Raw genomic sequence first — 12522 nt, forward strand, 5'->3', positions numbered from 1 at the left:
TGAAATTCAAAGTTTAAGTAAGCAGAACTAGCAGATTTTTTTGTACTCATACATCCTAATTGTTCTTAACTTGAAATGTTTGAGTACACTAATTCATACAAATAACTTAAAACTTTCATGTAATCTCAATGTGAACACTTTTATTAGTATAAACTAAGCTAGCTTTAACAAGCTAATCTGCTAACATAATAATTTGTTAACATATTAGCAAAAGTATGTCATACAGAAGCACTTGCTGTATGAGTGCAACAATGTAAAGGTATTACAATCTGCATGCACCACTTGTCACCATGATGGTAACTATCCTAAAACCAACATTAACAGAAATTGTTCTAAATTAGCATAACAAAACATGAATTATTACTAAATCTCCCACTTAACATTAATCTTGCACAAAACAAAAACATTATTTTACACTTAATTTTAGCATTTACTCTCCCTTTCGAGTGCCATCGGCAAAGCATGCTGGGAAATAGACATCCCAGCCGTTTCAGTTAAACTTAAGTTTGTCTAAATTAAAATAAATAATTTTATAAAACTCAAAACAATGAAACAGTTCAGTTTACTTAAAATATATCAGTTCTGTGAACTTGAAAGAAAAAGAAAGTGCTAAATACTCATAAAAGTTAACTGGACTGTACTAATTAGTTCAATTTAAGTTCTACTCAAACCAATTAATTGTTTTGAGCGTTAAGGTTTACAAAGCAAAGTGTCTTCTTGGCATCGCAAAATCACCAGTCCGCAGGCATCATGCAAATGTATAACATGCTGATGTTGCGAAGTCACAGAAACAATGGCAGGACTACAAATGAAGCATTTCAGATCGTAATATAAATACTGACATGAGCTGACGGTAGTAGTTTACATGCACAGATCGTAGAAGCTATGTTACAGGGCAGGTTAAATAAAAAAATAAAAACGCACAATAGGTTCCCTTTAAGGGTTAGTTCACCCAGTGCTGTTTTGTTTGTCTCCCCAGTTTCCCGCCACAGGCATGGCTCAGGTGGGCGTGTCCTCGCCGTGATCCCGCCCTCTCCAGTGATGCGGCGCTCCAGCGATCCTCATCTCTCGCCGTCCTCCTCCAATAACAACCTCCCCTGCTCGGACACGCCCCCCAGCACACACTCCACGCCTGCCCACGGGTACTCGTCCGAGAGTTCGGAGCAGGGCGGCAGCTACTGCGAGCTGAGACCCGGGCAAGCCCCCACTCCTCCCTGCAAGAGCTACGTGGAGAGGCTGAGGGTGGAGGAGGGCCAAAGCCCGGGCCCTGGAGCCCCAGACGGGGTGGAGGGCTTCATGCTCCCCCTGGTGGAGACATGCTCCTCCTTCATGCCTGGGAAATACCAGTCCACTCTTCTGCCGGCTGAGAATAAACCTCTGGAGATGAGTGTGTTGAAGAGGGTGAAGGAGCTGCTGGCGGAGGTGGATCCCAAAACAGCCGCCAAGCACATCACAATGGCCGACTGCATGGTAAAACACACAAATAAACACACACACACACACACACACACTCCTTATACATTAAAATGCATACCCATTATATATATATTTTTTTAAATGTATAACTATATTCAACAATGCCCAAGATTTCCCCAGGATCAAGAGTTGAAAAAGAAGAAATGACCAAAATAATAAAAATAACAAACAAAAACAAAAATAAGAACAAAGTACAAGTACAGCTTACCGTTTTAAAAGATCAAATGGAGTGACTATAAGATTGTCTGACCAAGACTGTATTGTTCTTCCATTGGCTCCATTCACAACATCCATTAGATATGACATCCAAGTAGATGTACAGCAACTGGGATAAATGGTTCCAACCATTTATCCCAGTTTATGTTCCAAGTTTTTAAAAAACTATTGACATGGTCTTCCTGATAAACAGACAATGTATAAACCTTAATGTTGGATGCGATTAATCACGATTAATCGATTTGACAGCACTAATATAATAATACTTACGTTATAATAACAATAATAATGCATTATTTTTTAATTATATAGAATTATAATATATTTTAATTGAATCAGTCAGTCAAGCTGTCATGTGCAGATCACTTTTTTCAGGTCTGGTCACATGATCCTTTGGACCAGGCTCTGGTTTCAACTTAATGTGCGTTTACATCTCTGTGTTGTCATGATTAGCACCCGCAACCACATAACTTATAACGCCTGATTAATACGGCAAATTGTTGTTTATTATCAAACAAATAATTTTTCACATGTATTATTTTCCCTTTACACATTCATTGTCCAAACACTCGCAAAGAAGTACATTAACACCCTTGATTCTGGTTTTGTGATCCATGAAAGCTGGGAAGATCTGATAAAGTCGCCCCGAACCTTTCACCCGTCTGTGCTCTCGGTGCCGCCTGCCATTAACATCTAAACCGTCAGGGTTAATAAACTCTTTCCACACCGCTGTGTACCGCATTCATCAAGTGATGAGTTCACGGCTAATTAAATGTCTTCTGTTCTCTGACTGTGAATATATTAGGATGGAAATGAAGGGGTGGGGTTGCATATATTGCTCTTGTGACTGTGTGTCCGTCGGCAGGTTGCTAGGATACTGGGCGTTACCAAGGAGATGCAGAGGATGATGGGAGTGAGCTCAGGCCTGGAGTTGCTGACTCTTCCTCATGGACACCAGCTCAGACTGGATCTGCTGGAGAGGTTAGGAAACACACACACACACACACACACACACACACACACACACACACACACTAGAAGAATGGTCCGTCATTAATAGAAATTCAGGAAGTAATGCTGGACAAATGAGAAGTGCTACATTAACACATCAGATAATATGGAAACAAGATTAACTAATCAGTTTGTAATATCAATGTTAGGCCTAAGAAAGTTCCTTATTAATCAATTACTTAATGAGATTGGACTCATTAAGAACTAATAACTAACTATGACAAATTATAAAGAAATATCAATTAATTACCAATCGCAACATTAACATGTTTCTGAGACATAATAAATAGTCTTTTTTACACTGACTATGGCCATAAAATACATTACCAATTACTCAAGTTTTACAGTCACTCTAGGAACTAGATCTGGACCATTCATTTAAAGTGAAAAAATTAGTTACACTTGAGTAATTATGATGCATTTTATGACCGTGTTCTGAGTGAAGAAAGATGATTGATTATTTCTCAGACACACGTTAATGTTGTGATTAGTAATTAATTGGTCATTCTTTATCATTTGTCATAGTTAGTTTTTAGTACTTATTAGTTCTATGAATTAAAGTTCTTTGAAAGACATTCATAGTTTTATTCAGCAAGGATGTAAAAAATTGATCAAAACTGACAGTAAAGACATTAATAATGTTACAAAAGATTTCTATTTCAAACAAATGCTGTTCTACCTTCTATTAATCACAGAATCATAAATAAGAATCACCACATCCACAATCAAATATAAACTGTTTTCAACATCGATGATGATAATAATAAATGTTTCTTGAGCATCAAATCATGTGACACTTTAGACTGGAGAAATGATGCTGAAAAATGTAGCTTTGATCACAGGAATAAATCACATTTGAACATATATTACAATAGAAAACTGCTATTTTTAAATTGTAATGATTTTCGCAATATTACTGATTTACTGTATTTGTATTCAGTTCTCGCAGCACTGCAGCTGTGCTGTATACAGTATTATGAGTGATCGGCTGTATCTAATGTCCCGGTCTCTTGTTCTCCAGGTTTTACACCATGTCTATAATGATGGCGGTGGACTTGCTGGGCTGTACGGGCAGCACAGAGGAGAGAGCCGCGCTCCTGCATAAAACCATCCAGCTGGCGGCTGAACTCAAGAGCAACATGGGCAACATGTACGGCTTCGCTGCGGTCATGAGAGCCCTGGAGCTGCCGCAGGTCAGAACACACAGAACACAGAACACACAGAACACACACACCACAGAACACACAGAACACACACACCACAGAACACACACACACACACACACCACAGAACACACACACCACAGAACACACAGAACACACACACCACAGAACACACACACTACAGAACACACAGAACACACACACCACAGAACACACACCCCACAGAACACACAGAACACACACACTACAGAACACACACGCCACAGAACACACACGCCACAGAACACACACACACACACACACCTCAGAACACCCCCCCCTCCCCCCCACAGAACACACACACACACACACACACGCACAACACAGAACACACACACCACAGAACACACACACCACAGAACACACACGCCACAGAACACCCCCCCACACACACAGAACACCCCCCCCCCCCACACAGAACACACACACACACACACAACACAGAACACACACACCACAGAACACACACCCCACAGAACACACACCCCACAGAACACACCCCACAGAACACACACCACAGAACACACACCACAGAACACACACGCCACAGAACACACACCACAGAACACACACGCCACAGAACACACACACACCACAGAACACACACACACCACAGAACACACACACCTCAGAACACACACACACACACACACACACACACCACAGAACACACACACACACCACAGAACACACACACACCTCAGAACACACACACACACCACAGAACACACACACACACACACCTCAGAACACACACACACACACACACCACAGAACACACACACACCACAGAACACACACACACACACCACAGAACACACACACCACAGAACACACACACACCTCAGAACACACACACCACAGAACACACACACCACAGAACACACACGCCACAGAACACACACACACACACACACCCCACAGAACACACACACCACAGAACACACACACACACACACCACAGAACACACACCTGTCCTCAGATCTCAGCTGTCAGCCAGAGCACAACTGTAATTCCCGTCCTCTGGTGGTTGTTTAGATCTCGCGGCTGGAGCAGACGTGGGTAACTCTGAGACAGAGACACACAGAAGGGGCAATCCTCTATGAGAAGAAGCTCAAGCCATTCCTCAAGGCCATGAATGATGGGAAAGGTAAAGCACCTTGTCACTCATCTCACAATGACAAAATAATGTTAATATCCTTCACTACAAAAATATTTTTATTAGCGTTTAGGAATGATATTAGTAAACTGAGACCAGTATTAGTTGATTCATAGCAAAAGACACTTAGTTCTTTCAAAATTACATGTGCTCATTAATGTATAATTACTTCTACCAACCAATCAAGTATTCTCGTGAGCGTAAATATGCCATTTATAATACATACGGGTGAGTCGCTCGAATGGCAGAAGCCATGTTGCGCCTCCATCTTGAAAATACATTAGCCAAAGAGGGACATACCTGGAAATTCAAGCTTCGCCTTTCGCGTTTTTACACTCAGTGGCACCGTGACGAATGCGAGCGGGAGATTACTCGCGACTGCCGGCAGATTTGAAATAATACGGCCACCGTAGGAGTTAAAACGCCCTCGGGATGGGAGGGGCTAGAAAGTAATATTCAGTTGGTAGTCATGTACACTTTCACTGCTAGATGGGAGAAAATCCTACACAGTGTAGCTTTAAATAAAATAAAATAAATTAAAAAGAATTACATTGACAATATAGCGTTTTATTCTTAATATGAATGGAATTAATATTGATTAGAATGAATATTAATGTAATCATAATATATATATTTTTATTTATAAACTTTACTGAATTTAAATTTATGTTAAGATTTATTTGAAATACCCTCTGATATTTTATAGAATAAATATAATTAATAACAAATTAGATGTGATGAATGTATTTTATTTAATATCTTCACCTCGGGTCATTTTGACCCGAAATTAATTTTCTTTCAATTTTGTGTTCATCGGAGGGGTACAAGACCAATTCCACGCTCCCTCAAAACTTGCGACATCTGTGGCATTGTGCTGTGTGATAAAACTGCACAGTTTACAGTGGCCTTTTATTGTGGCCAGCCTAAGGCACACCTGTGCAATAATCATGCCGTCTAATCAGCATCTTGATATGTCACACCTGTGAGGCGGACGGATTATCTCGGCAAAGGAGAAGTGCTCACTAACACAGATTTAGACAGATTTGTGAACAATATTTGAGAGAAATAGGCCTTTTGTGTATATAGAAAAAGTCTTAGATCTTTGAGTTCAGGTCATGAAAAATGAGGGCAAAAACAAAAGTGTTGCGTTTATAATTTAGTTCAGTGTGTATATATATATATATGTAGATTTTTTATTATAATAAATGCTTGTGTGTTTGTTTCAGAGAGCTGTGTCCTGTCCAACACCTCGTTCCCTCACGTGGTGCCGGTGTTGTCCCTGCTGGAGCGCGGTGTGGCGGCCGGAGAGGCGCTGGAGTCGTGGGAGAGTGTGGAGTCTGGTGTGGACGTGGTCATGAGTCACCTGGAGGCGGCGCGCACCATCGCTCACCACGGGGGACTGTACCGCACCAACACTGAGAGCAAACTGCAGGGTAAACTGCCTAAACTACACTCAGACTGCATTCAAGACCACAACAGCTGGGATCCATACATTTTGTGCGATTTTTGTGAACTTGTTTAGTGTGTTTTTTTTGCTATTTGTATATATATATACACACACACTACCAGTCAAAAGATTTGGATTAGTACAATTTTGTATGTTTTTAAAATAAGTCTCTTCTGCTCACCAAGGCTGCATTTATTTGATTAAAAATACAACAACAACAAAAAACAGTAATATTGTTAAATATTATGACGATTTAAATTAACTGTGTTCTATTTTAATATATTGTAAAATGTCATTTATTAAAGTGATCAAAGCTGAATTTTCAGCATCATTACTCCAGTCTTCAGTGTCACATGATCAATTTGATGCTCAAAAAACATTCATTATTATTATCAATGTTGAAAACATTTGTAAAAAAAAAAAAAAATCAGGATTCTTGAATGAATAGAAAGTTCAAAATCTTTTGTAACATAACATTTTATAACATTGTATATATGTAACTTTTGATCAATATAATTAATCCTTGATGAATAAATGTATAGATTTATTTTATTTCTTTCCCCCAAAAAAATTAAATAAAAATTGTTACTGACCCTAAACCTTTGAACAGTAGTGTTTAATGTTACAAAAGCTTTCTATTTCAGATAAATACTGTTCTTTTTATCTTTCTTTTCATCAAAGAATCCTGAAATAAAAATGTAAATAAATGTTTTCAACATTGATAATAATGAGAAATGTTTATTGTGCATCAAATCATCATAGAGTGATTTCTGAAGGATCATGTGACACTGAAGACTGGCGTAATGATGCTGAAAATTCAGCTTTGATCACAGGAATAAAATACACTAGTTCACACAGAAAACAACTGTTTTAAATTGTAATAATATTTCAAAATATTAATGTTTTTGTTTTTTTTAAATCAAATAAATGCAGCCCTGGTGAGCAGAAGAGACTTCTTTTAAAAACATTCTTACCAATCCGATATACACTGTGTGTGCGTGCGTGCGTGCGTGCGTGTGGTGCTCGACTCTTGCATTGTCAATACAAGACCAAAAATTTATGCACCTCTTGATAAATGTTGTGATGTTATTTCCATCAAGAGCTGCATACATTTGTGTTCAAGATCTTGTATTGACAATGCAAGAATCAATCCTGGAATATGGCCATGATGCGTCTTCCTACATGAAAAGCTACACACTTAGGGTTAGAAGAACTGTTGCCAAACATATAACATGCACATATTGTGGATATTTGGATTGCTGTGCACTAGTAGATAGTATTTTAACAAAGATTTGATTGTTTTCATTTTGTTTATGTGGTGGTCACATTCTCTCTCTCTCTCTCTCTCTCTCCTCACAGATTTCCAGGAGCGGAAGGAGGTTCTGGAAATCTTCTGTACTGAGTTTCAGATGAGGCTTTTATGGGGCAGTCGTGGCTCGGAAGGAAGTCAGGCCGAGCGCTATGAGAAGTTTGACAAGGTCCTCACCGCTCTGTCCCACAAGCTAGAACCTCCTGTACGACACAGTGAATTATAGCACCCCCACACCCACAAAATGGTATGATCCCTGACCTATCTGTCACTCCTACTCCTGGACCGGACCATTATGCTTTTTTTTTTTTTTTTGGAGGGGGGGAGGGCTTACAGGCAGAGATGGAGAACATGACAATGAGGGACTCATGCAAAACAATGCACAAAAGGGGACAGGCTTTATGCGAGCATGATAGCGCCCCCTAAAGGACACAGACGTGAACTACACGGCAAAGGAATGAAATAAAAATCTAAAGCCAAAATCTCTTCTTCGGTGACCAAGGGCACTTCCTTTTCAAAAAGAGAGAATGTGATGAAGTTGACTTTAACCCAAATGGGTCTGAATCCTGTTTTATGTGAATCCACGGTTTTGTTCCCATCAGCTTGTCATGAAGAGCAAAGATGTCTTGCAGAGGTGACGCGTCTCCGTACCGGAGATGAGACTGCACTGACGTTACATAGTCACCATTTATTGCTGGAATAGACTGAACACACACTCACTTGTCACATGTCTGAATGTAAGTTGCCAAATCATTAATTCAAACAGATATCTGCTGGATAAAGAGTCTTATTTTTGACTTTTTTTCCCGGTACTGTCATGACTTTATTGGTCGAAATGGAGTTGACAGTTACTGTGAGGAATCGGGCCTTCGTTTTTGAGCGTCTAACAGATTCACACTCTCCAGGTTTCTTTTTGTCTAAAGGGGTCATATCAAAGTTTCATTTGGGGTTCATTTCGTAACTTTCAGAACATAAAACTCCAGTGCAAAAATAGCATTAATTGAAACTAAATAGCAAAATTGGATTCTGACTGACAAGCCCCAAGTTCATTAGCATAAGACCGCCCACTTTACACATCAACATTGCATATTGGGTGTGCAATCACGCTTTACTCCTAAACTAATAATAGGAGTAAAACTGTGAAAGTGGTCAAATCCACCACATATTGAACTGTTTTTAGGTTGTGTGTAGCACCTACAGCTCTGCAGATCCTAATGCTGGAACTGGATCATTTTCAGTGTAAACTGTTCTATGAAACGTTACATGTGGCGAAAATAACTATATTAGCAAAGTCACAGCTCTCGTGTTTCCCATTTAAAATATGAAGGAGATTTGCATAAAGTCTTAAAGGCACAGCAGCACAAAAACAGCCTGTTTAATTATCCATCAAAAAGAGAGAGGCAATGCTCATGAAAAACTAAATAATGAATGGTTGGGGTTCATTATAAATGGACATCAGGAAATTTTAAATAGCAAAAATCATGATATGACCCCTTTAATATCTTTCATGACAGACCATGCTAGTCAATATGGCCATAGCAATGAGTTTTTAGCTGTTTTTTAGATGCATAATGTATATTTTCAATGAGACTAGATCACAATGAATGTCATTTTGTAGTAAATTATTTAAGAGACCCATATAACAAAATATTACAGACCAAGTTCATGTCCGGATCATTCATCACAAGTTACGCAAGTACATTCATTCAAGCATTCAACGTAATGTTATGGCAATAAGGTAAATCACAACCCGCTATATGGAGGCTCATTGTGTTGAAATGCTAATGCATATTGCTCATATTTAGGATGAGGAGTTTGTCCAACAGATATTAATTATACCTCATATTGTGCTATATATTGAGGAGAGGTGGTCTATAACTTGATCATATGATTCCCAAATACGCATAATAGTAATTAAAAAAAGAAATGGGGGATTTAAGATTGGATGTGGGCTCTTTTGATTTGTTGCCACCTAGCAACCACCCTAGCAACCACCTTAGCATAAGCATAGCAACACTATGACATCCTGCAGGCGAGTTTTGTATGAGCAAGTACCACTACTATTTTCATTGAGTTTTATGCAGAAAAAAAGTTTGAAAGAGTTAAATAATAGCAACCGATTCATTAACCCTTACTAGTCCAATACCGTTTTCATATTCTGGTAGATTTAGCCAAACAAAACCCAAAGTCACATACATATACCTCTGTCAGCAGTGTAAATGCGCTACCCTTATTTCCGGGTACCATGAAGAGAAAAGTTCTGCGTATCTGGTTCTAACGCGATCTATTGTGTATCATATACAGGCTGCTATACTTCACACCCAGTCTATCGATGCATACTTCCAGGGAATTTTCTGATGGTGTTTTTTCAGGTATCTTAATAAATGCACATCTGAAAGTAGATGACGCTGTCTGTCACAGATAGAGGAGCATTATGGGATGAAAAGTGGATCGTATGCAATTTCACTTTTAGCCAGAAGATGGCTCTGTTTAGTAAGCTAAAAACAGTAAATGGAAGTAAGTTTTGAACCTTTTGAAACGTTTTTTTAATGAGGCCTGCTGGTCTAGGACTGTAACTTGTGTTTGGTTTCGCTACTGTAAAGGTAAACGTGTAACTATTTCGTTTTGTAAATAGTTACCCCTAAACGGTCGATGATAGACGAGGTGGACGAGGTCACGTGATTGCATCCTTTTATTATGTGCTGTACATACTGGTATGTCATATGTTTTGCACTCTTTTTTCAAAAAATAAAATACAGTAAGCTTGTGTTTTTTTGTGATTTATTTGCTCCTAAGATTATTTAAAATCGCATTTGATTTTAACTTGTGTTGAAATCCATGTCTGAAGATTCCTAAGATTCTTGTATAGTTTTATTTTATGTATTAGGTATTATTTTCATTGGTCTAATGTTAGCTTACAAAAAAGTAAGTTTATCTATCTATCTATCTATCTATCTATCTATCTATCTATCCGTCTGTCTCTGTCTGTCTATCTATCCATCCGTCTGTCTATCTATCCGTCTGTCTTTCTGTCTATCTATCTATTTGTCTATCAATCCGTCTTTCTGTCTATCTATCTATCCGTCTGTCTGTCTATCTATCCGTCTGTCTGTCTGTCTGTCTGTCTATCTATCCGTCTGTTTGTCTATCTATCCGTCTGTCTATCTATCCGTCTGTCTATCTATCTATGTCTGTCTGTCTGTCTGTCTATCTATCCGTCTGTATGTCTATCTATCCGTCTGTCTGTCTATCTATCCGTCTGTCTTTCTATCTATCCGTCTGTATGTCTGTCTGTCTATCTATCCGTCTGTCTATCTATCCATCTGTCTGTCTTTCTGTCTGTCTATCTATCTATGTCTGTCTATCTATCCGTCTGTATGTCTGTCTGTCTATCTATCCGTCTGTCTGTCTATCTATCCGTCTGTCTATCTATCCGTCTGTCTTTCTATCTATGTCTGTCTGTCTGTCTGTCTATCTATCTATAATACGTCTGTCTGTCTATCTATCCGTCTGTCTTTCTGTTTGTCTATCTGTCTGTCTGTCTGTCTGCCTATCTATCTATGTCTGTCATCTATCTCTCTATTTGTCTATCAATCCGTCTGTCTATCTATCGTACATAAAGAAATATCTATCTATCTATCTATCTATCTATCTATCTATCTATCTATCTATCTATCTATCTATATATCTGTGTCTGTCTGTCTGTCTATCTATCATACAGAAAGAAAGATATATCTATCCGCCTGTCTATCAATCTTCATTGCTGTGATCTTTAGATACATTTATTTACTGTGCTAAAATGACGTATTTAAATATATATTTAAAAATGATATTACTGTTGTCCACTTGTGGGTTAGGACGTCAAAGTGAACAGAGTTGAAACAGTGCAGCTCTACAAAGTGACCACAAGGTGGCAGCAGTGTCCAGACAGACTCCAGTCAGCCCTGGTGACGTCAGCATCCTCAACTCCCTGCACTTGACCCTACTTAATAACACACATTTTAATGTGTGTTTGATGCAGACACAAGGCTAAGTGTGTAGTTACTAAATATGATCTATCATCATTTATGTCATATTATGTTGGTGAATTGCTTTAAATAGCTGTTTCAGCGAATCAAACCCAACCATCTGAATGTAGTTTCTATTCATAAAACTTCTGGGAAAAAAGTGAACAGAATATGCATATGAATAAAGATGAAATATGTATGTCTTTCATAACCGGTGCGTGGGTGTGCGTGTGCTTGTTGATATGATTTATGAGGAAATTTGTATAATGACATGGGTATTACACTGGTATTAGAACGTAAACTTAGTTTACGAGGACATTTCCTGAGTTCTCGGAATTAAAATGGCTATGAAAAAAAAAAGATACTAAACAATGTTATATTTAAAATGCAGAAAGTGTTCTGAGATGGTGAGGTTTAGGGGACAGAATATACAGTTTACAGTATAAAAACCATTACGCCTATGTAAAGTCCTCATATTTGTGTGTGTGTGTGTGTGTGTGTGTCTGTGTGTGTGTGTGTGTGTGTGTGTGTGTGTGTGTGTGTGTGTGTGTGTGTGTGTGTGTGTGTGTGTGTGTGTGTGTGTGGTTGCGAATGCACTGCGACAGAGCATGCGTACTGGCTTTGAGTTGTCGTGCGTCAGGCTAAAGTGACTTCACCAAGACAAGATGGTGGCTACAGAGGGGGGGTTACAGCG

General features: G+C 38.8%; 1 protein-coding gene across 2 annotated transcripts in view; it reads left to right on the top strand.

The window, feature by feature from the left end:
* Positions 1-10599, top strand: part of sh2d3ca (SH2 domain containing 3Ca) — a 63713-nt gene extending 53114 nt beyond the window's left edge. For both annotated transcript variants that reach the window (XM_079599554.1, XM_079599555.1), the window contains 6 exons: positions 980-1470; positions 2558-2673; positions 3725-3896; positions 4945-5056; positions 6292-6498; positions 7872-10599. In XM_079599554.1, coding sequence (XP_079455680.1) covers positions 980-1470; positions 2558-2673; positions 3725-3896; positions 4945-5056; positions 6292-6498; positions 7872-8047 — 1274 coding nt within the window. In that variant the 3' untranslated portion in view covers positions 8048-10599. The remainder of the gene's footprint in view (positions 1-979; positions 1471-2557; positions 2674-3724; positions 3897-4944; positions 5057-6291; positions 6499-7871) is intronic.
* Positions 10600-12522: the final 1923 nt, after the last annotated feature.

Source organism: Phoxinus phoxinus (genome assembly GCF_949152265.1).
Source record: "Phoxinus phoxinus genome assembly, chromosome: 23".
Classification (NCBI taxonomy): Eukaryota; Metazoa; Chordata; class Actinopteri; order Cypriniformes; family Leuciscidae; genus Phoxinus; species Phoxinus phoxinus.